Consider the following 24,794-nt stretch of genomic DNA (forward strand, 5'->3'; position numbering starts at 1 on the left):
CGCTCGTCAGGCCCTGCTGAGGAGGCGTCCCACATGCCACAACTAGAAGTACTCACAGCTAGAATACACAACTATGTACCGGGGGGCTTTGGGGAGAAGAAAAAGAAAGATTGGCAACAGATGTTAGCACAGGTGCCAATCTTTGAAAAAAAAGGAAAAGAATCTTAAAGTTTATATGGACTCTTTGCCGGGTCCCGTCACGTCACCCATCCAGATGGTCTCAACAGCACCTTACACTCTCGAGGCTGCGTCCTTGAGACTGCTCCCACTGTGGGAACGGGGGGCAGAGCATCCATTCCAAGGACGGGGAAGAGGGTGAGGAACCCCCAATTGCCCGAGTCCAGCTCACAGGTCAACTGGTGGTCACCTCCTCTCAATGACCTCCTCCCACAGCCCATCCCTCGTGACCGGCTCCCACAATCTCGTGTGCCCCCTTCTCCAGTGCAGCCTGGGTCGTGATCAGCAAGGGGTCCACCAGCACGGAGGTGTCTGTTTGGCAGGTGTCTGGCTGCGGTGGAGGCAGACGCCACAGCAACAGTACACGCACATGCAAGAGAAAACACAGATTAAGATAAGGATTCCCATTAGGAGCAGCAATTTTTCCCACCAAGAGCCCCATGATCCAAACCACTGATTTGCTAAGTCCCTTAGGCTGGGGGTCGAGTCCCTCAGGGCATTCACTTGTGTCCTCACGGGATTTAATAAAGATGATACATTAGCCAACTCATCAGCTGTGAACACACAACTCTGTTTGGATAATGGCGCAGGTGCCTCCTTGCAAGGCGCTGATAATGTCCAGGCCAGCCTGTCCGGGGGACAGCTTTTCTCATTAGAGATTTCCATGTTCAGTGAAGACAGGCTTTGTTGGCTATTGTTTAAGGCTTGTTGGGTGAACTTACTAAGGGCTTCTATGTGTGTTATAACGTCCTCCAGGCCAACGGAGGGAACAAAGATGGCGGCCAAATGATGGTACCACTGGAAAGCAGAACATGCCCACCTGGCCTTGAGGAGAGGTAGGCTGGCAGCTTTAGGAACTTGATCTAGTTGTGCATACCACACATGTTGGCTGGGGGAGGCAGCACTATCAGGCGTGTGGAGAGGGACCGGTGGCAGGGTATGCTGGACCAGGACCCCACCTTCTCCCCTCTCAAAGATGCATGTTCCGTCCCAGGTATAGTGCATTTCCACAGGTCCAGCTTGCAGCAGGACAGCTGGATCCCAGTGGGGATGGAGTAGTTCCCTCTCACTAAGGGGTGCAAGTTAACTCACCCATCCCGGTGGGACATCTCATTGCAAATTCCAGTAAATGACGCCCCACCCCGGTGTGAGGGGCTTGGTGTTCTCAGCAGCATAGGACGTTGATCCATGGTGAGAGTCTGGGCAATGGCTGTCTCCCAGGATTTCCATGGCTTCACAGTGTTGGGTGCCTCGGCAGGGATGTCCAGTCTGGCACACGGGACAACAGGCCCTGCTGGTTGATCACTCAAATGTGTTGAAGCCTGGCACGGCACTCTAGTCCCTCCGGCCAACGTGGTTTTACCTGTTAGTGATTTAATCTGCTGCTTTAATCTTCCCCTTTTCCTTTCTACCAACCCTGCTGCTTGCGAGTTATCGGGGAGATGGAACTTCTATCAGCGTCATGTTCTTCAGCCCGGCCTTGTACATCACGACCTTTGAAATGTGACCCCCAAACACTGTCCATTTGATGAGGGTATCCATACACGGTACTCAGCTTCTCTGATCTCATAATGGTGGCAGCCTGGTTTGCACTAAGACAGGAAAAAGCTTGGGTTAGACCAGTTGCAGTGTCCACACAAACCAAGGCGTATTTAGAACCCTCACTCAGAGGGAGGGGATTAGTGTAATCAATTTGCCAATCTGTCGCTTGTTGGGAACTCGGGTGGATGACCCCAGACTCCTTTGGCAGTTGCCTTGGGTGTTGTTGAGAATACACAGGACATGCTGTGACTGCATTAACCGAGTCACGTGCATCAAGGGCCATCTGGCATCCCTGGCAGGAGACCATCCCACCTGGGCCCTGCAGGGGCCACTCTTTCTATGAACCCGATCTGCTGTGTCTACTGAAGGATCAGAGGTTAGGGCTCGTACCCGGGCTGGGACATCAGCATCCTGATTGCCAGGGAGTGTCAGCGCCCTATGAGCCTGAACATGGAAGACAGTGAGGACCGTCTCAGGTGCTTGCAGGTGAAGCCAAGTGTCTTCCCACCTATCCTGACCCCACAAGGGCTTATTCATGATCATCCACCCCTCGGCTTCCCGTTGTCCAAGCCGTAGGGTTAACTCCCTTAGAACAACCCAACTGTCAGTGCAAAGGGTTGACGGCCAGGGCTCATGGTGTATCACCAGCCAGACCGCTCTGAGTTCAGCCCACTGGCTGCTGTGGTTCATTCCTGTTTCCAGGCTTCTAGGCATCAGCGGGAAATCGCCCCACTCCCTCTCTACAGGCCGCAGGAACCGCGACTGGAATGGGGCGGGAGCACTTGGAGGATCTCCCTACTCTACAGGGCCTAGTAGCACCCCCATTTCTAGAGACAGTGGGCTGGGGGACAGGGTGCTCCTCTGCTGTAAACAGTCTTGCCACTTAGTCAAAGAGGGAGTCTGAGCCATGGCAGAGGGGTGTCAATGGAACATATTCTTAAGGTACCCCTCGACCGGAAGGGAATTTCTGATCGTGACACACGGTTCCTTCACGAGAGGCTGTACCTAGAGGAGTGCTGTGTGCACTGCCAGGAGCTGCTGCTCCATGGGGTGTATCAGGTTTTGACCCCCTTCCAGAACAGGGACCAAAATCCTAGGAGCACTGTCTCCTTCTGTCTCTGCCACAGTACCCAACCCACACCTTCCAGAGCCACAGAAACATTTCACCCAAATGGTAACCCAGCCTAGGAGATGCCCAGAGCTTTCATCTGCTTCATTCGTATTTTTGCCTTCTCGAAGACAGCTTGCCGCTCTGATCCCCAGCCCCACACGTGCCCTTTCTTTACCAGGCGGTGTAAGGGGCAGAGGCACTGTGCCCGGTGGGGAATAAAAGTCCTTCAAAACCCCCAAAATCCTTAAAAGGTTTGCACCCTTTTCACGTTCTGAGGGCCTGGATAGGGTTAAATCTTATCAGTCACAGCTTCTAGAACAGCATGCATCTTCCCTGACCCAATGACTCCCAAAAGCTTTATGGCAGGACCTGGGCCTTGAAACTTCTGTGCGCTGACCACCCATCCTCTCCCTTGCAGATGTTCCAGCAATGTCTGCAGAGCGTCCCGCAGCAGAGGCAAGTCTCCACGCGTTACCTCTGTCTCCTCAACGAAATGGGCCCATCCTACCGTTGTGGGAAGGAGAACAGGGACAGATCCTGGGCTACCGATCCGTGACACGCTGTGGGGCTGTGCACGTGGCCTTGGGGAAGCACTTGAAAGGTCTGTGATCGGCCCTCCCACGTGAAGGCAAATTGGCCTTAGTTGTCAGAAACCTGTACTTGTCCAAGCTTTTCCACGAATCTCCTTGAAGATGAAGCACTTTCACAGGAACACTTTTGCAAAAGCATTGGAATAAAACAATAATTGTCTTTAAGTGACAAAAGACTTCAAAATGGCCATGGTTAAAGATCTGATGAGAGTTCATTATTATGCAATTGACAAAGAAATTTAGATATTTCTGTGACGTACATTTGAGAATTATGACTGATAACATTATACCAGGACATACCAGATTTTTAGGAGATTCATACAAATACACCCTAAAGAAAGTTTAGCGTAACTTCTTATTTCACAGTGCTTCCTGGGAAATTTAACATGTCAAATAAGCCTAATTAGTTTATCATCTCTGTTATATGAAGAGAGAATATATCTTTTGAGATGTTCCAGAGGCCCTCTGGAAAATCTTAAAGTTAGTTCAAAGTCAACAAGAGTTCATTTAGAGTTTGACTTTTAAGAAGTTTGTCAAACATATCAGAAGATTTAAAACACGATTAGATAAGGTCGTAGGTCACTGTGAAACAAGACTTAGTTATCCATTTAACCAAAGTGACGATTAAAGTCTTCCTAGGCAAACACAGAAAGTTGGACAGTTGTAAAAACCCCTAGCTCTTTTCATAGAGAAGACTCCGTTTTCTTAAGTAATCAAAGAGCTGATAAAGACAACATGACGCACAGAAAATTATTTTGATAAAAACAGAATCTTTGGGGCCGGCCCCATGGCCTAAGTTTGCACATTCCACTTCAGTGGCCCAGGGTTTCACGGGTTCGGATCCTGGGTGTGGACATGGCACTGCTCATCAGGCCATGCGAGGCAGTGTCCCACATGCCACAACCAGAGGCACTCACAACCAGAATATACAGCTATCTACTGCAGGGCTTTGGGGAGAAGGAGAAAAAAAAAAAAAGAGTGGCAACAGATGTTAGTGCAGGTGCCAACCTTTGAATAAAAAGACAAAACAGAATCTTTGTTTTCTAGGTAGATTACTTAAAAGGTAAAGAAAAACCTTTCACGATCTTATCGAGAATAGACTAATAGTCCAAGAAAACGTTGTCCTTTTATCAGATGAAAGAAGATGAAGTTTCAGTTTTACGTAAGTACATTATTGATATTAAAGCTTATTTTTCTCTATGCCAATTAAATAGAGCTCTTTCACAAAATAATTTTGGCAATACCCTCTGGAGGTAGAAAAACGTCATATATATATAATACATACCCATAGACATAATAAACACATAGATAGACACAGTCAGAGACCCCACGCCTTTCATTCCAAAACTCTAGCCATGAATCGGGTACAACAATACAAAACTCAGTATTTTATAAAACAGTTGAACCCAAATGTGTCTCTGGCAGATGGAACAAGTTAAGTTTACCCACCCTCATGGCTAAAGCTTTTTCCTGGTATTTATGGAGAAGACTTTGGAGATTTGTATTTGCCCTAGTGAAGGCTGTGGACTAGATTTTGGGCAATGGAGCTTCTATAGAGTCTGTATTGTGAAAAACCTCTTCTCCCTTTTTTTCCTTTGGTCTCTGTGGGCAGAGTTTTGGTTATCTCCTGGGGTGTTTAATTTCAAAGACATAATATTTACAACTTCAAGGGATGGAGAAAGAATGCAAGTATTCTTCTGGGAGTTTGGGGGCATATTTCTAGGGTAATTGCTAATTAAAATTTCACTTTGTACTCGGGGTCAGATGGCATAGGGCACTCCTCCTGCCTCACGTCAATCAGCACAACATCTTCCACTTTGCCCTCCTCACGTCCCCAAGGGTTCCACCTCTTAGCGTCCTTATCAGCCTTTGTCACAAGCACCTGGGCCTTAATCTGTGGCAGCTCATGCCTCCTAGCTTTGCAAAACAGCACGCTGATGTCTGTAACGTATTATTCTGCTCTCCCGCCTTGTCTGCCAGCCCTGAAGCTGGCAGAGTAGTGGACACCGCACATCCTGCTCCGACTCAGCTCTTCTTCCCACTTTCTAACTCGAGCTTCAGCCTCCAGCTGGGCGTTGGTGGCCAGCTGAACTGCCCAGAGTGGAGGCCAGACGCCTGTGCAGCCATGCGTTTCCCTTCTTCGTTACAATGCGGTTTCTCAAAAAAGCGCATTAATGCAGCCAGCATTTTGGGGGGCATCCCCATGCTCACGTTGTGGTCCACAAGCATCTAACATACAGGCCGTCCTCCCCCCCACACACACAGGTCAATGGCCGGCTTGGGATCTTCCCCATGGATGCTTCTTTCTCAAGGCCCACTTCTTCAGTCTCCTGGCCGGCTCACCAACTCTTGGTTCCTAATCCGACTTCTGTACACAGAGGGCAGGGAGAGACGGAAGAAAGAGGCAGACCACTCCAGACTTATAGGTGGCAGGTCAAGGGAACTTATTTACAAGGCTTGTCTTAGGAGGCCATAAGATGAGTACATCTCCACACTCGCCCGCCAGAATCTTAAAGACTTATCTAGAACCTTACCTGGATTCAGTCATGTCTACTGTCCAGATGGCCTCAACACCTTACTCTCAAGGCCACATCCTTGAGACTGCTCCCACTGTGGGAACAGTAGGCAGAGTGTCCATTCCAAGGACTGGGGTGAGGAGAATCTGATTGCCTGGGTCCAGCTCACAGATCAGCCGGGGTCACGACCTCTCAGTGACCTCCTCCACAAGGATGAAAGTTGATGAGTGGAAAAAGATACACCACACAAACAGTCACCTTGAAAAATGCACTCTGAATATCTTCCGCCCATTGTCCTGTGTGTTTTGCAACACCCGTTTCTCTTCCCAGGGTCACACGCCAGGCTGCCTTCCCCCTCAGTGTCCCTGGGGGTCAGGCAGGCCTGGGGTAGAGGGCTGGCCAAAGGAAAATGGGTGAAAGGGTGGGAGGCACAGGCCCTCCAGGCCCGCCGCTGCCCTTGCAGCAGCCTCTGTGCTCTGTTCCACTCAGGCTGCCTGGAATGAAGATGACCGAAAGGAGAGGAGCCGTGTGTGGAGGGTGGCAGCCACATGCTGGAGCAGGTGTGGGTCTGGAGTCCCTGCTGAGAGGAGAGGCGCCGGCCCGGAGCACCCACGTTGGACTCTGATGACTATGATGCGTGAAGTCGCAGAGATCTCAAGCTTTGTTTCCATCTGATTAACCGTGAACCCTGCACTCTGTTTATATAGTCTCTGTAGCACACATTCCTTTCTCAAATTATACCATATCGTATCACATTCTTACTAAATCTTTGTGTCACTTGCTTATTTTCTCTCTTCCCTCCATGAAACAGGTTCCGAGAATGCAGGGACCTGTCTGCTGTGTTTCCCACTGTGTCACAGGGCCCAGCCCAGTGGTGGCACATCGTAGATGATTATTAAACATCCCTCTTCTCTCTTGCTTGTGAGGCCAATAAACTAGAAGCCAAGTCCCCTGTGTACTGGCCCAGAGGATGGTTCTAGAGGGCCGACAGTCAGAGAAGTCTGAGATTCTGGAGCAGAGATAGAGGGCAAGGGCAAAGCAGCCAATGACAGGACTTTAATTTATGATCCCTGTCCGTGAGTCGAACCTTCACTTGCCGCATGAGTGACCTGCCAGCTCCAGTGGGAACCTCCCGAGGGCAGTTGGGAATGTCTGATTCCTGTGCAGGGGTAAATGGATGAGGGTTGTGCGGTGAAAGGAGCACTGGATCAGGAGCCCAAGCACAGTGTCTAAGCTCCTCACGGGGGGGCGGAGACCTGTGTCAGGAGTCAGAGAGCAGGTTCTGGAGAGCTGGGACAGAGCAAGGCGGGGCTGGAAGGGAGGCAGGAGGTGGACGCACGAGCATCCCCTGCACTCGAGGGTGCCGAATTCTAATCCTGCTCATCACTAGCAGGCCGTGTGGCCCCCAGGAAGTCTCCTTCCTTCTCTGGGCCTCAGTTCCCATCCATAACAAACAATGCCCTCAAAGGCACAGTGGTGAATGGTCCCTGAATTTTTCTTTTTCCTCTGCAGTGTTTTATCCCTAAGTGGTATTTCGTTTCTTGCGCACAGAATATTAGTCAGTGTGTGACCATATTTTAAATTGATTCAAATTTAATTTGTTCATTTATTAAGATTACAACCTGAGAAGTCCAGTGCTTCCTTGAGCTTTTAAGTTTGGTGCATAAAACTTATTCTATACGTCATAGGGAAATTTAGTGACTCTCTTTAAGGGGCCTATGAATACTCCTGGGTCCATTCACTGATTAGTTAATTCAACAGCTTTAAACATTTTAATTGCATTTATATATACTCAAATTTGTATTTCAGCATTTCACTTGTCTACTTTAAGAAAGCTTCTGAGTATAAGGTAAATTTTAGAAATCTTATATTGTAAACATATAACTGTGATGAACCTAGGGGTCTCTGAACTGCTCCAAAACTATAAATGTTACTGCACAAAATTGGGATTCTCTTGCCCAACGTGCATTAAAAAAGCCAATGATTATGGCTCAGCTTTTGGGAAAACAAATCAGCTTTATTGCTAGATGGATCTGCAAGGAGACGGGCATGTACCCTCGGATCCGTCTCCCCGATCCAGGGCCGGGGGCTCCATCTGTGGGGTGGAGAGTGGGGGGTCTGAAGGACAGGGACAGGCGATCGGAGGTGAGGAGAGGGGAGGTGACTGACGGTCTGTGCTGGCTCCGTCAGACTCCACGCCTCCTCAAAGGAGGTGTGTTCACACAGTGGCGGCCTTGACACGATCTGGGGGTCGAGTTTTCAGACCTTTGACATCGAAAAGTTCACTTATCGGGCATCTGCGCAGGCCCAGCTGATGGGCTGGTGGTCTCAACCGGCCTGAACTAGACAAGGGGTCTCAGTTCCTGAAAACCATCTTAAGGACTCTGTTGATCAGATGGGATCAGCTGAACTGGCCCTAGAGGGCCTGCAGTTACATAAACACAGCAGGATGTCCACATAAAATCACTAACTCCTTCCACTACTCAAGTTCACGTTTTTAACTGGATTATCAGGTTGATACTCTAATAGGCCAAATTCTCGTAAATATTGCCCATGTTCAAAACATGAAACTGACGCAGACTTCTTTGTGCTAAGCTAGTAAGACTGTGAGGTTCAGTCTCTTGACCTGTCCACACTCGGTGGGAAGCTCACAGCCACTGGGGTAGGCCAGTCCCCACTCGCATCGTCCAGACTGCTAAGGACCAGGGCAGCCAGGAGGATGCGGTGGCTCCCAGCCTCAGCTCCGAGGGGTCTCACCGGGCATTTGTCCTGCCCCCAACTTTGAAAGAAGGCCCACGAGAGAGGCCACATCCCCGGGTTCCACACACGCCTCTCCCAGCGAGTTTGCCCCGTGCTGGGTGCAGCCCCTCCCAGGTCGTGAGAAGCTCAGGCTGAGGGCAGCAGAACACGCACCCCAAGATCTGCCGCTCCGGCACATTGGCTGTTTTGAGCCAGGGCGCTTGGAAAATGGCAGACGCCGGGCAGGCCGCCTCTGATCACGCTCATCTGCCTAAAGACGGACCCTCCAAATGGGCCTCAGGGGTCCTCCCTTCCCTGGGGGTTTCGTGAACCAGGAGGACCAACTCGTCCCAGAAGAGACTGGAAGTCGACACCGCACCCAGAAACACTGTCACCAACTGTCGTACGTCCCGTCTGTCCTTCCAAGGCCAAGTCCCCTCCCCTATGAGGCTGTGCGCCCCCTTCCCCCATGACGATGGTCTTTAGTCCCAAATTCTGAGCCTCCTCGGGGAGTCACTCATCTCCTTGGCAGCCCCCTTGTGTCCATGAGGTAGACGTGTTAATAAACTTCCCTTTGTTTCTCTCTCGTTAATCCACCTGATGGTGCAGGAGCCTCAGCTCAGAACACGGGTCGAGGGAAGTTGATGTTTCCTCCCCTGCAGGTACAGGCCTTGCAACGGGTGTTTTCTGGGCCTGTGCTCCCGTGGAACCCAGCTTCCCACGTGATGGTGTCTGACGCGGGCTCGTGGTTCTCACACCACACCTGGACGGGGGCCGGAGGCCAGTGGGGTTGGGGCACAGACCTGCTGCCCTGTCTCTAACTGGACTCAAGCCCAGGTGACAGTCTGCTTTGAGATTTGGCTCTTCCAGAAGGTGTGGAAAAGCATTGAGACTGCCCGTCCTGGCGGTTCCCTCCCCCGGGTGGGAGGCAACTGGTCCCGGGGGCAATTTAATGCAGTGTCCTCCTCCACTCCACGCCACCCCCGGCCCGCAGCCACGTTCACACCGTGGTCTCGCTGCAGTACTGGCTGGACTGGCACTTGTCAAGGGGCCAGGCGCCGTCCCCTGCGCCATGCTCCTGGTCTGGCGGCCCTCATTCCTCTCCCATTGTAGGTCCACCGAGGTCAGAAGCCACCCCCTGCACGCTGGTGCAGGGAAATCTCCCCCTGCAGACCTTCTGCTCTCCTCCCCCACCTCTCTTACCATCCCAGACCAGCTTCTGCAGACCCGAAGCCCAGGAAATGCAAATGAATTCCTCAGGTGCTGGTTCTGTGAACACCGCCCTCCTGGGAAGGCCTCGGGGTATTGTCCAGGCAGCTGGGCCATGAGAGGGGGCAGCTGGGCTTTTCCTAAAGACACAAACAGGCAGGCTGGCCCTTCCTCACATAGGCCCTCGGGGAGCTTGTTGCTGGGAAGGAAGTGTCCTTGCGAGGGGAAATGAGGCCCATTACAGAGGAAGCACCTAACTGGGATGCTCACCAAGCAGGATGTGGGGCCCTGGAAAAGAACATTCTCTGAGGGAGTCTCCGCCTCCAGTGGGTGCCACAGGCCTGGAGGAGGAGGTGACCGTCCCCACTGGGGGTGGGAAATAGAGCCAGAGGTGACAGTGGGCGGCCTCAGGCCTATAAGAGTGGAGGAACCCCTTCAGCGACAATGACCAGAACAATGGAGAGGAGCAGAGCAGCCGCGGCCATGGAGCTCGCCGTCCTGGCGATGGCCTCCCTGTGCGTCGTGGCCTCGGCTGCCGACACCTGTCCAGGTGAGTCAGAAGCCAGGTGAGGAGGACCCGACAATGATCAGGTCCGACAGCTGACAGCCTCCACTCACTGACCACTTACTGCGCACCAGGGCGCGCCCTAAACCCTTCGTGAACGTTGTTTCATTATTCCTGGTGACAGTGTGTTTCAAGCATCATTTTTCAAAAGAGGAGACTGAAGCCTAAGGACGTAGACGCAGCCTCATGCAGAGGTTGTGGGTGTTACTCTGAAGTCAGACAGGCTGGGCCCAGACCCTGGCCCTCATGGTCAGCAGGAGGACCGTGCCCGGGATCTGTCGCCCATGGGCCCCGGGGTCCTCCATGGAAGGGCAACCAGCAGCGTCCCGTCCACAGGTCGTGTGAGGAGCAAAGCGCATGCAGGATACCGCCCAGGTCAGATTTTGTGCTGTTGTCACCGACTCTGGGAGATGGCCAGAGACCTCCCACCCGGCGCTGTAGGACCTTCCATCTGGGGTCTGCCAGGCTCTGGGGACAGGGGATTCCCACTGTGTCCCTGAGATGGTACAGCTAGGTGACGTTGTCCCCACAGGCTCCTTCCCCTCCAGCAGCTCTCACCTGCTGCTCCCCCCATCGCCCCTGCCCCCCAGGGGAAGGTTCTGGCCCAGGTGGTTCTCTACCTCACTGGAGGACAAGGAGCTAATCTAAGAAGCGGGGCTTCCAAGTGTCCTAGGGGCACAGCTGTGGGTTAGAGCGGGGCCGGGAAAAATCATTTATGATTCGTTACTGCGGAGAAAGGCCTGGTATGAGTTAGGGAGGAGATACACATGCCCTTTGCTGGTAATATTGTGGGTGGGTTAATATTCTTCCCTAAATGTGTCTTATTTTCTAACTTGTCTAAAATTGCCAGATACCCCTTGTTAGTGAGAAAACTTAAGCAAATTTAAAAAATGAAGTCTATGCTGCTTCTGACCAGCCAGGACCCGGTGAGGATGGACCAATATACCAAAGACGGGAAGCTGCCCGTGTCCCCAGTGAGGCATCGCTCATTTCCATATATTCTAAACTGTTTCTCAAAAGGATATTTTAGGTTTATAATAAGTATAATTAAAATATATTTTCAAAAAGTAAATAATTCCTTGGTTCCAGTCCGGCTGGAACTTGCTCTGTGTCCTTGGGTCAAACATGTCCCCTCTCCAGGGGACCCACACGGACCCCTTCTGAGCCCTTCTGGCTCAGGACTCCTATAGTCACCTAAGATCTGAGGGTGAAAATGCTACGTTGACCCAAATTCCCAAAGCTTCTTGTAAATATTTATTGTTATTATTTATTGAAATTACCCACTGTTGATGCAGCTCTTTTCAAACGCCTTGAATTATACCAGGATTTTTAAAATTTGCATCATCTAATCTAATCCTCTCCACAGACCTATTCCTGTCCTTCTTGGCAGCTCAGAGGACAGAAGCCCAGAGGGGTTGAGTGACTTACCCAAACACACACAGCACTGAGGAACTGGGTTCCAACGTGGACTCGGATGCCAGGGCTCTGCCCTGCATCAACTCCCCTCCTGACCAGTGCCCACCAGAGGCAGGAAAAGCTCACTGCCAGGCTGACCCTCAGCTGAGGCAGGTGACACTGGCCAGAGCCTTCTGCCCAGACCGGAGGTCACTGCAGGGGCAGATCCCCTCACGTCGGGCGCCTGTTGCCAGCTCTGCGGGGCCCTTGGCCCGGGACGAGCGCCCTGACTGGCACTTTGTGCTTCTCTGCAGAGGTGAAGATGGTGGGTCTGGAGGGCTCCGACAAGCTCACCATTCTCTGAGGCTGCCAAGGGATGCCCGGGGCTATGGGGCTCAAAGGAGAGATAGGTGCCACTGGAGAGAAAGGTATGTGCTCCGGGATGGGTGGGGGGTTCCACTGAGTTCTTGCTCTTCTCAAATGAGACCCCAAGGTGGGCAACACCACACACGGTTCCCAGGTCGGGAGGTTGGGTCTTGACCCTGCTGGAGCCAGTGTCAGAAGCCCACTCCCCCAGGCCCACGGGGGCTTCTGAAATTCCCTAGAGGGAGCTGGTCTCTGAATCACCTGAGGAGCTCTCAGTGCATGCGTTTTGGCAGAAAATGTGGTTTCTAGCCCTGACTCACCCTTGCTATTTGTGGATACCAGCAAGTTGACTCCTGTGTCCCTCTGTAGTCCATCCTGAGCTCTGGGTTTGAAAGTCTCCAGAGACCCACTTCCGATGGGGACACTGCAGCCACGGAAATTAGGAAAGTTTCCCAGGTTGTCACCCCGGTGAGGGCTGGGGCTGGGACTTAAAGCCCTGGTCCTCCAGGAAGCAGCGCTGGTCTCCAGATCCTGGCCTCTCACCTGGTCCAGGCTCCCCTTCCTTCTGGTTCCCATGCGTCCGACCCGGGGGCACCACATCAACAGGCCCCCACAGGAGCAGGGGTTCCCAAGGTGGGTTTTCCGGTCTCCGGCTCTGGGAGTTCTGCTCAATGATGTGTGCTGGGATTTGCAGGAGAACGAGGCCCCGCTGGAGTCCCTGGGAACACAGGCCCACCGGGGCACAAAGGTAACAGCCTTACGATGCGTGAAGACCCACAAGCAGGACCACCAGACCCTGCCGTAGAGAAAGAGGAGAGGGCACTTCTGGGCTGTCACATGTGTCATTTCTAAGCCACCGACCCTGCCCTAAACAGGACACGCAGCTCAACCTGGGCCTGGGTCTGTAGGCAGACACCCGACGCTGCCCAAGGCGGGAATCTGCACCACAGCCCAGCACTGATTTCTGAAGAACCCTGGCCGTCAGAGCAGGGGTCTCTCCACCGTTTACCTGCCCCCTTCCCCCGACCTCGCTCCAGCCACGGGAGGGGTTTGGGGGCAGGATGAGTCCTTCTCTGGCTGACCAGGTGTTCTGGGCCTGAGCTGTGTCCCGTCCCTCTGGGTTCTGTGCTGACCCTTCTCTCTCTCCAGGAGACCGAGGGGAGAAGGGCGCCTGTGGAGAGAAAGGTGAGCCTGTCCTGCCATCCTGCGATGACTCGGCCGACACCGTCCAGGCGGTGGGGTCCCAGGGCTTGGAGCATCGGCAATCGGGGTGGAAGCCCACGCCTCCCTCCAAGGCAGAGGTGGCCTTGCAGGGGGCAGCAGGATGGGGGTCCACACACCCCTCCAAGCTGGGACCAGCCCCCTCTCTCCTGCCTGGGCCTTGGACCCCAGAGCAGGGCCCTGTCCTGTCCTCTCCTGAATTCTCTTCCTGGAGTTGTTGTAAATTTGGGGCAATGTTTAAAAATCTAAGGTCGCCCAGAAGAGGCAAGGAGCATTGGCAGCCAGCTCTGTTCACAGAAGGGATGTAAATATATAATATAGACATTTAAATATATACGTAAATATAAACATGGACACGAATATAATGTGAATATATTTATATGCTATATAGGCCTATATTTAATTCATAAAATATAAAATATTTTCTGATATATTTCCTTGCAAAATATTCAGAAAAATCAGAGAGCTGTGCACCGGGAAAGGCAGCCCCCTGAATCATCCCTCATTTAACCTGAGAATATTTACGCTCTGAAAACCCCATGCTCAACCGCACATTGAGTCTAAATATACAAAATGCCCGGATGATGCTCAAACCCCCAAATAGCAGCCCCCCCCAATCCCGTGTCCACCTGCAGAGACAGGCTGTTCTGGCCCCCGCAGACGAGGCCCCTCTCTTCGGGATGGAGCAGCTGGAGGAAGTGGACGTTTAATAAAAACTTAGTGACTCAGTTTTCCCCAGGAGCACAGGAAGGGCCACCCCAGGTAGCCAGGGCCAGTGTGGCTTTTCCAATGGGTAGCCATCGCCACTCTGGAAAGAGCTAGAACGTGCCTCTATTTTCTGCTCTGTGTTGGGGGACCAGGGGTTGGACTTCCCACCTCTAAAACCTGTTTGTCCGTCTGCCCCCTCTTCAGGAGAGCCTTGGGAACCAGAGAACTGTCAAACAGGTGGGTGAGGGCCCCGACCACCACCCCAGCCAGGCCTGTGGACCCCAGCCTGGCCCCCACCCATCCAGCAGACCAGAGGCTCCGCCTGTCCCGTGCTTCTCCATTAGCCAACTACCTAGGCCAGCAGTCAGCCTGGCCACCTGTCACCTGCCTGCAGAAGGACCAGGGATGACATTCCTAGTTTCATGCCCTGAAAATGTTAGAATCAACCTCAAAGGCCAGGTGCCTGGGGACTAATGTGGGGGCAGCCCGGAAGGTGGGGACGGCAGGGGGACTGGGCTTGGCCATCACAACTGGGTGGCCTTGGAGGGCCGCACCTCTGCCCCGGGCCTCAGAGTCCCCCTCCACCCGTGTGGACGCCCCCTGTGCCTGCTTCTCCCTCCTGCCCCCTCCCCTGCGCCCGCCCTGCCCAGGGCTCCCTGTCCCAGAATCCATTTCCAGGGTTCCGTCCCCAGGACCTCGGAACTGCAAGGAGCTGCTCACCAGTGGCCAGACTCTCAGCGGCTGGCACACCATCTACCTGCGCGACTGCCGGCCCCTGACTGTGCTGTGCGACATGGACACGGACGGCGGGGGCTGGACGGTGAGTGTCAGGATCTCCGAGACACCGCGTGGCCCTTGGGCAGAGGGGGCAGTGCCTGGGACTCTCACAGACCGGGTTCTACGCCTGGCGGAGAACTCTCTCTGTAGCCTTTGTGAAAATTGTCCCTGCAGCCCCGGGCTGGCCCCTTCCTTTCACTGAGGACGGGGAGAACGGGAAATGCGGGTGGGTGGTGAACCCATGTGGGAGGGAGTCCAGGCCCCGGGGTGAGGCCAGGAGGAAGCCTGCTACTCTCCAGCTGTGTGGCTTTGAACTTGTCACCTACCTTCTCTGAGCCTGCATTTCCTCCTTGGTCACATATGGGCACCCTCCTGACAGGCCCTGAGGTCTGGGCCCAGGATGCTCTGTGAACTACAAATGTTGCTCCCACGTGTGGCCGAGGTCCCCGGGGGCTGCCCTGGTCTCCCGAGCCCTGTCGTCCTCCACAGGTCTTCCAGCGAAGGAGCGACGGCTCCGTGGACTTCTTCCGGGACTGGGCCGCGTATAAGCGGGGCTTTGGCAGTCAGCTGGGAGAGTTCTGGCTGGGGAACGACAACATCCACGCCCTGACCGCCCAGGGTAGGGCCCGTGCCGGGGGCTTTGGTGGTCTCGGGGTTCTGAAATCCACATGCCTCTGACCTTAGACTTGGGCCATTTGGGACAGAAGACCCTGCTCCTCCTTGACCCACGGGGTTAACTCCGAGAGCAGGAGGTATTACTGTGCCAGCCTAGGACGCACGTGCCCTGCCTCCATCTCTCCGAACATTAGGGTTGGGGAACTTTATGAACCTTGGAGAGAAGACTTCTTGCACCCATGGGCTCCTGGCAGCTTAGAACCCCAGACAGGAGGGACAGGGAGCCCCTCGGGGTTTGGGCCCCACCCCCAGCCCTAATTCCACCTCCCACTACTTCTCCTCCCCTAAAACTGCTGCCTCAGGGGAAGAGAGCCCCGCCTGCGCCCTGGTCCTCTGTCAGCCCCCAAGCAGGCTGACTCTGCAGGGGTCTGGAATGAGGGCGGCATCTTTACTTTCTGGCTCACCTGCCCAGAGTGTCAGCTGGTCGTTGATCCTGGGGAGACGGCAAAATCGCCCCTCCTTCCTCCTTCCCGAGGATCACATGCCCCTCTCCTAAGACAGCTACTCTAGCGGGCACCGCTCCTCCCCAGACGAAGGAAAGACTAAAGCAGTTCCCCACCCTGGGCTGTGCATGACTTCACAGCCCACTCCAGGAGGACGGCTGTGCTGAGGCAGACACCGCCGCGCTCCATCAGATGAACGCGAGCGGGGAGCCCGGGTGCAGCCGAGGGCCGTGGGCAGCGGGGCTCCACAGTCCCTAACACAATCAAGGACTTGCTATATGGACTTGAGGAAACTTCCCCTTGGAGGCCAAGCTCAGACTTCCCCTAAAAACCCACCCAAACTCCCCCTTGCCATGCCTGAAGCCAGAGGGTCCCTTCTGCTGGGACCTGAAAGCCTTTCCCCCCAGGAACCAGTGAGCTCCAGGTCGACCTCGTGGACTTCCAGGGCAACCGCCAGTTTGCCAAGTACGGGTCATTCAAGCTGGCGGACGAGGCGGACAAGTACAAGCTGGTCCTGGGAGCCTTCGTCGGGGGCAACGCAGGTGAGAGTCCGCACCGGGCAGAGTGGCCTGGGCTTCAGAGCCAGGTTGGGGGGCAGAGAGAACTGCCCAGGGTCCCGGCTCCGTCTCCCCTGGGTGACCCTGGGCTGGGGCCTCCTCTCTCTGGGCCCCAGCCTCTCCGTCTGTAAGTGCAGACACGAATTTCCACGTCTCTGTGTAGCATGGGGACCAGTGACATAATCAGGTCCTGCACCCAAGGCCGTGTCTGCGTGTCGTGAGTGGGGCCGGACGTTACTGACCCTCATCGCTGCTGACACCTGCAACACGACGGTCATTCCACATGGGGTCTTAGGGCCCTGTTCCCAAACTGTGTTCCACGGAACAGGAGCCCTGTAGGATGTTCTCTGCCTAGAGGCGTCTCTGGCCACGTGACCTGGGGAGGCGTTCCCTACGGAGCGTCCTCTTGGGAAGCCCAGCGTGCAATGAAGGCGCTGAGAGCTGCTCCAGCAGGAGCCCGTTTACCTGTGTCGCACCCAGAGCTGCAGAGAGCAAGGCGCTCCCCGGGCATTTGATAACGGGAGCCTTCGAGTGTGTGCCCCCGACACGCACGACCTCACTTGGGCCCTCCAGGAGGGAACGGGGCAGGGCCCATCGTCCCATTTTGCAGGTGGCAAAGCTGAGGCTCAGGGGGGCGGGAACGGCAGGAGCCGGAGGTGAGCGTCATGCCCAGGGCTGAAGATGGAGGGGGCCCCCGGATGAGGGCGGTGCTGTCCTCACCGGGCGACCCAGAGATGGGGGACGGAGCCCAGAGAGGAGGAGCAGGCTAGGAGGGACTTCAGGGGCCAGAACAGGTCTGATGGTCTTGGGGGAGCCTGGAGGAGACAGGTGACGGCTGGAGGAGGGAAGCAATGCTCTGTGTGGAGGGGGTCCTGGACCAGGAGCGGGTCATGGACCTTCTGCTCCCTCTGCCTCAAGGCCCAGGCAGGCCCTCTGTCCTCGGGGCTCGGTGATGCGTCTCTCCAGTGAGGGCGGCGCTAATGAGGAGCGGGAGGCAGGGCCCGGGGCAGGACCTTTTCTGGCACCGACACCACCCTGTTTCTCCCTGAGCAGGAGATTCCCTGACAGCCCACAACGACCGGTTCTTCTCCACCAAGGACCAAGACAACGACCAGAGTTCTTCCAACTGTGCTGAGGTGTACCGGGGGGCCTGGTGGTACGACAACTGTCACTCGTCCAACCTGAATGGCCAGTACCTCCCCAATCAGAGCTCCCAGAACAGTGTTACCTGGAGTTCTGGGAAAAACTATTACAGCTACATGGTGTCGGAGATGAAGGTGCAGCCCTACTAGCCCGGGCAGCCGCCCCGGAGCCTCTGCCGTCAGGTCCTTCCACATGCCATGGCGGGTGGGAGAGCCTGTCCCCAAGCCCTCATCAGGAAGGGACCTGGAGCTCTGGGTCACTATCCTCAGCGAATGGAGGGGCTTCCTCCAGGCCCCTCGGCAGGGCACCTCTCAGCTTTGTGCCTTTGACCATCTTCACCCCTTCTCTCCCATCCGTGACCATAAGAGTGACTGTCACACCAGGTCTCGTCAGCAACACGTATTTGCAACAAAGATATTTGCTTACTCTAAAGGCAGACACGGGATGCCATCATCGTTTGCATTGCTCTGATCCCTGCTTGTGTTCCCATGTCTGCTCGCCTGTCTGGGCCTCCCCGTGACTTGGCACTGTAGGTGCCCTTTGGGCTGAGGAAGTTTCTGATGGTCTCAGACAGGAGTCAGCAAGGCAGGGCCACACTGTCCGTGTGCCAATAAACTTTTATCGCTTCCCCATCGTCTCTGTCTGCTTTCTGTTCTCCCCGGCAGTAATCAAGCTGCAGGCAGAGTAGAGTAGGAGACAGAGACCATAGGACCACAGGTCCTACTCTAGTCAGCCCTGTAAGAAAGTGGTGGCTGACCCCTGGCTCAGAGATGAAGTGGACTGTCCAGGTCCCCCCCTCTCGGCACCCCCTCTCCCCACTAACCCACACCACCCAGGCTCCTGGGTTCCCATGGGACTCACGCAACCCATCCTCAGGCATCTTACAAAGGTGATTGTATGCCTGTGAATCCCACACCAAAAACAGAACTCAAATGAAATAAGGCGGCGGGCATGGCTGCTCCGAGCTCTCTAGGAGAGGGGAGAGACTTCACTTCACTGAAGTGTCCAGGGCGTAGCTGCCCCACAGCTGAGCCGGCACAGACGCGGAGTAGGGAGAGACACCCCTTTTCCTGACCAGGCCATCTGAGAGATGAAAGTGACATTAGCCTGGGGACTTGTGTCTGCTGAGGAGGGTGCCAGGCCCTCTCGCCCTGCTGCACCCCCCATGCCCTGAGAGGTCCCTGTGTCCTCAGTCGGGTCTGCCTGTCTGGGCATTGGCCAGTCCCCCAACCCCCTTATGACTGTTCTGGCCTCACTGTCTACTTGGCGAGCATCTAGAAGGGTCTAAGGTGGCTGCTCCCTTCCTTGTGCTCCAAGAGTCCCTCAGACGGGTCTTAGCTGGTTTAAGAACCATGCAAACCTTGGAGAATGTGGTGTGTCCTGGGACTTTCTGGGAGAGCGCCCACGGTTTTCTCTCCTTTCCCGGAAGATGCCGTATCCTGAAGAGCAGGAACCACTGCTCCCGGCCTCATGCTCCCTGACCCCATCCCCGCTCTTGCTCCTCGTGCTGGCTCTGAGGCCCGGACGAGTCAGCGCAGGACCAAGAGGGACAGGCCTGGGGAGTGGCCGCAGGAGGGAGGGAGTGGCCCTTCCTTCGCCCTGGGCCTGGGGGCAGAGGCCACATCCACTCACTCATTGGCCCTGATGGATCCCCAGGACAGAAACTGTCAAACTTTAAAATGCAATTTTACAGTTTATTATTTCACTGATTTTATGGTTTATTATTAAACGAAGGGCATAGCCACTATAAAATTATACCCAATCATTTCTCTTTTCTCATGGACCTGGGTCTTTAATATTTCGGCAAGATATCAAATAATTGATGGTGCTGACTCTGCCGTGGAACCCGGCAACTCCTCACACTGCGTCCTGTGCCCTGAGGCTCAGTCCTTGAGGGCAGCAAAGAGCTCACATGTGACCTGGTGTCAGGGACTCTCCTGTGTGCCCCCACCCCCATTTTTGCACATTTCCTCCCCATTTTACGAGGACAAAACCTCCAGCAGCAAAGAAAATGCCCAACTCACATGGTTGGAAAAGGTGAACCGGGAATTTCACCCCACGTCTTGACCTTTCAGCCCTAGAAACTGGGTTCTCCTGGAAACGATCCTCTCTTTGAGAAGTCATAATTTTGAAGTTATAATTAATGTTGTGAAATTAAATCTTGAGAAATTCTTCTTGAGAAAGAAATTTCTAAGTGCCATGTCATTATTGTGGAGGGGAAAAATAAAACTATGAAACACAGAAACATTTTTAGCCCGGCAAGCCAGAAATTTTTTTAAGTGTTGTTTTAAAAATCTGCTTAATTAAGAGATGGGCTAAGAGCTAAAAAATAATTTTTATAAATATTTAGTTTGAGCCTTGCTGTAATTTATTTGAAAATACTCTCTTGCTTTCAGGACTTGATAAAATTAAATTAAAAAGTACTTAAAAATGCAAAGTAGGGCTGGCCCTGTGGCAGAGTGGTTGAGTTTGTTTGCTCTGCTTCAGCAGCCCAGGATTTCACTGGTTTGGATCCTGGGCACGGACATGGAGCCACTTGTCGGGCCACGCTGGGGCAGTGACCCACATGCCACAACTAGAAGGACCCACAACTAAAATATACAACTATGTACTGGAGGGCTTTGGGGAGAAAAAGCAGAAAAAAAAAAAGAGATTGGCAACAGTTGTTAGGTCAGGTGCCAATCTTTAGAAAAAAAAATGCAAAGATATTTGAGAGAAAAAGGAGACTTGCATAATTAATCTAATGTAATAATAAACTTATCCGCATTATATATGCATACGCATTGTGTCAACTTAAAAAACAAATTCGCCTGTTATTTTATCTTCAAAATGAGTTTATTCAGGAATAATCAAAAGAATTGCAATTCGGGACGTGCATGCTATGGCCAACCACAGGCAAATCCAGAGAACACAGGAGGGAGCTGCTTTTATAGAGAAAAGGGGGAGAGGGGGCGGGGCTGCACTAAAGGAAAGTCCATTGGGGAGAGGGACAGATCAGGGTGGGGATGGCTCCTCATTGGCTGGGCTGTGGCATTTCTGATTGGCTGGGCTGCAGCACTTCTGATTGGCTGAGCTGCAGCATTTCTGATTGGCTGAGCTACGGTGTTTCTGATTGGCTGGGCTGTTGCTGGGTGAGAGAGAAGTCTTCCTTCAGTAGTAAGTAGTTGTACTTCCTGTCCAACATGCAAGCATCTGTCTCTTCCCATTTGATGTAACTGATGTGCATGATAGGGCATGAGAGCTGCCCCTGCAGGCCCTCCCAATTCCAGTTTAGTTGAGGTTCCTTTTATTAATTTCCACAAATGCACTACATGCACATGCGTGTACACGTGGGGGCCTTGAGAAGATGTAACTGGCTGGTGGGCATCTGAAGGGCTGTGCTGCCCAGGCTGCTGTAGGACCTGCTGGTCCTGGGTGGGCACCTGGGAGCTTCAGGTGCCTGCTCTATCCCCACCCTCCTGGGAGAACTGGCGTCTCCAGGCCACCAGAACTGCTTCAGGGCATCTGGCTGCCTCCCAGGAGCAGAGGGTGGAGGCCAGCTGGAGCCTGGGACAAGGCCAGGCGTGTCCCCTGGGCTAGGCTGTCCCCTGTCCCTCTGCTGGCCCTGCCTCCCTTCTTGCTCCTCTGAGGGCTCAGGTCTGTGCTGTGGGAAAGGGAGGCAGAGCCTGGTGGGGTCCTTAGATTCCTATCTGTGGCTGGGACCTCTGTGGTCACAGGAGGGCACAGGATCCAGCCCGGGGAAGCCTTGCTTTGGAGGGAGTGACCCCAAATGACTCAGAGAAGTGCGCCCATCCTGCCCAACTGAGATAGCGTTTATTTGGAGGGTCAGGACAGACCATGCCCCGTAATTTTGGGAGTTCCACCTCTTCACTATTCCAAACCTAGAGGTGACCTTATTCCTTGGTCCATGCCCAAGAATCTTACCCTCCCCAGGCCCCTCCTGTTCCCCAGGTGTCTGCAGGCCCACTGGGCACCAATGGCCCACAGGCAGTGGCCATGGAGAGGGCCAGGCTGTGAATCTTGGCTCATTGCAAACTCAGTATGTGACCTCAGCCAGGCCCACCGCAGGCTGCACTGATGAAGATAGCTGAGAGTGAGTAGCTGCTCCAAGGAGGGTGCTGGGAACTTGTGCCCTGGGGTGGGCTGGCTGTGCTGTGTGCACAGAGCCAGGATGGGACGCGGTGCCACCTTGAGGGGGTGGGGCTCTGCAGAGGCTCTGCCCTTCCATCACCTTCCACTCACACTTGCCCAGGGCGTGCTCTGTGGGGTCAGAGGTGAAGCCAGGCTGTCTGTCCTCTTTGCCGTCAGAATCCACTAGCAAGAACTGGCTCGTCCCTCTTTCTCCCGACCTGAGGAAGACCGCCCCCTCCCTCCAAATGAAGCTGACCTTTGGGAGCTGAGGCTGGCTTCGAACCCCAAAACCAGCCCCAGCCCACCAAACCCACTTGTCCCAGGTCCCTTCCCCTTCTCTTCATCAGGAGTTTACAAGTTCCTCCAATGATCCGAGGCCTTAAGACCAATTTACAAGAGAAGGACTTGGAAGGGGCCACCTGGTCAATTTCAGGCTCAATCGGATCCAGGTGGAGCATGACATTGCTCACCAGAAATGAGACGCTGTTTTACGCTGCGTTAATGAAGACATAATGTCTAGAACAAGGGAGGAAACAGCCACGCTCCTCTCTGTACAGGTCAGAACACACTCGTGCCTTGGTCCTGAGTTTTGCACTTTAAAGCAACCAAGGAGGGGGCCTGGGAATGGAAGCGAAAAGCCGGGACGACGTTCTGAGAGACAGCTGAATGCTGGGGGAAAAGAGGAATGAGCAAAAGGTGCAACCTGCCACGGAGCAAGAGCTGTGCGTTTTGGGAGGGTGACGGCATCCTAGGAGCACTAGGCCACTGGGGTTCAGGGGCCCCCTCCACCCCTTCATCCCTCCACACCCAAGTGCCCCCACCCATTAGGCTTCTGTCCTCTCCCAGTAGCCTCCGGTCAGGAAGAATGGGTGCCCAACTTGTCCTGGTCACCCTGAGACTTCCCAGTTTTAACATTGAACATCCCACATCCTGGGAAACCCCCAGTCCTGGACAAACCAGGATGGTTGGTCCCCCTGAGAGGTGGCTCAGTGGCCTATTAAAACTGCAGCCCGAATCATTAGCCGCAGAGGAAGAACCTCCAACCGGGCTCCCCTCCCCTCAAGGCCGGGGAAGGCGTGGACTTCCGGAGTCCAAGGCGCCCGGACTGACCTCTGTTTTTCACTAGAACAGCTCTCCTTACGTGGTCAGTGAGGAAAGACAGACCATGAGCAGACCCACGACCCCTCATGGAACATCCACGGGGCAAAGCCCTCAAGTACGGGCGAGCTGGTTTCCACTCGAGCATCCTGCCAACTGCCTTGTAGGGGTCAGGGCTCCCTCAGTCATGTCCTCACTGCCTGTCCGGCCCGGGTGCACTTCCATGTTGAAGGGCAAGTCTGGATGGAATGCTGACAGCGGTGGTGCAGACCCCTTGTAGGACTGGCCCCCGACACCTCTGATCAGTCCCCTGGTGCTGAGCCCGAGGCCCTCGGCCAACCTGCGTGTGCACCGCATGCAGCGTCACACCGTGATCCCGCGATGGTTTGTCATGGCAGCCGTCCGCACGCACGCTATCTCAACAGCAGTTGGTCTCAGAGGAGTCTAGAATCAGTGGCCTGGCGGCCGGGAGTGGGGGTGGGGGGATTGATGAAAGTGTTGCCTCCAATAACTTGAAAGGCGGTTCCGTGGACACCCTTCATAGCTCCAAGGACAGGTGGGAGAACCAGACGTCCAGAGGCGTGTGTCCGTCTGTGTTGCCGTGTGACTAGGTGTTGCAAGGGGAAGGGCTGCTTAGAGAGAAGTGAGCTGTTTGCTAGCAGGAAAAAATGGAATAAAGAGTGTGGGATTTGAGGTCTTGCAGAGTTAGAAAATACCTGATTTTCTAGACCCCAAACAGTAAGAGATGGGATTTTTTGAAAGCCTTTGAGTAACAAAGAGCAGTGAGGTCGTTTTTGGAACAGCGTGACTCAGCCGTGTAGGTCCCGATCCTTTCTACCCAAGCCTGAAAGGTCTAAGGGAGCTTCCCTAGGAGGATGGGTACTGGGAGGGGTGGAGGTGAGCTAGCAAGAAACCCAGCGTGCGAAGTGTTTCAGGAAGGGGAGATGGGGGACCGGACAGCAGAAGGGGCCTGGTCTCCGGATCACGGCAACATTGGCCCCACCTGTGCTCATGCGTGGACGGTGACCTGGGCAAGAATCAAGTTTGTATTGTATTGCAGCCCTGAGATACGACCATTACTTGTCAAAATTGCTACCTGTCACTTACCTTCTCAAAGAGGTGTCCCTGGTAAGAGACCAGGTGCGGGCAGGGGAAAGAGGGAATGTATGTTCCCATCCTGGTCCTAAAGCGTGCTGGGCACGGAGCCAGCTTTGCCTCCTATCCATTTCTTTAGCCACATGGGAGCTACTCAATTCGGTCGTCATTGTCACAGTGACTAATCAGCCATATGGGTGGGGGATGGCCAATTATCTGATTCCTGGGGCTTCACAGGAGGCTGAAGCCCCACCCGCCCACCCCAATATGTGGCAGAAGTCCCAGCCAGGAAGCCACAAGAACCAGGAGCCATCTGGAAATGTCCATCTGTCCCAAAGCAGCAAATACGACCCTCCCAGAGTCCTACACAGTCCATGACAAGAGGGGTATTCTAAATTTTAATTGGGGTTGAAATTTAAATCAAGTCAAGAATTGGAAAAGAAGGCACAGCTGCTCTGGTTCGTGCTCTCCTACAGAGAGAGCATCAGCGGCCCCCTGCCCTGACAGACACCTGGTCAGTCTTCTCCCAAAGACCTGCGGGCTGAAGGAACTCGCCGTCATCTCGGACTAGTGCAGCGTGGCCCAGGACAGTGGTCCGTGGCATCCGGAGCTCTTTTTATTGTCGGATTTGGCCCAGCTGCGGCGCAGAGCTCATCTTTGCAGCGACCAAGTGAACTGTCCAGCAGGAAGACCAAGATTGTTTCCCCAACATCCTCAGAAAAGGCCTCTATCGGGC

At 54.1% G+C, this 24,794-nt stretch overlaps 1 protein-coding gene across 1 annotated transcript; it reads left to right on the top strand.

Moving 5' to 3' along the window:
- Positions 1 to 10,230: 10,230 nt before the first annotated feature.
- On the top strand, positions 10,231 to 18,362 carry LOC124246896 (ficolin-2-like). Its single transcript, XM_046675634.1, has 9 exons — positions 10,231 to 10,434; positions 12,159 to 12,272; positions 12,905 to 12,958; positions 13,360 to 13,395; positions 14,344 to 14,376; positions 14,832 to 14,959; positions 15,406 to 15,535; positions 16,442 to 16,576; positions 17,645 to 18,362. Exons 2-9 carry the CDS (start codon positions 12,221 to 12,223, stop codon positions 17,881 to 17,883), a joined length of 807 nt encoding a protein of 268 aa, XP_046531590.1. The 5' UTR covers positions 10,231 to 10,434; positions 12,159 to 12,220; the 3' UTR covers positions 17,884 to 18,362.
- Positions 18,363 to 24,794: the final 6,432 nt, after the last annotated feature.

Source organism: Equus quagga, chromosome 1 (assembly GCF_021613505.1).
Source record: "Equus quagga isolate Etosha38 chromosome 1, UCLA_HA_Equagga_1.0, whole genome shotgun sequence".
In the NCBI taxonomy this organism is placed as follows: domain Eukaryota; kingdom Metazoa; phylum Chordata; class Mammalia; order Perissodactyla; family Equidae; genus Equus; species Equus quagga.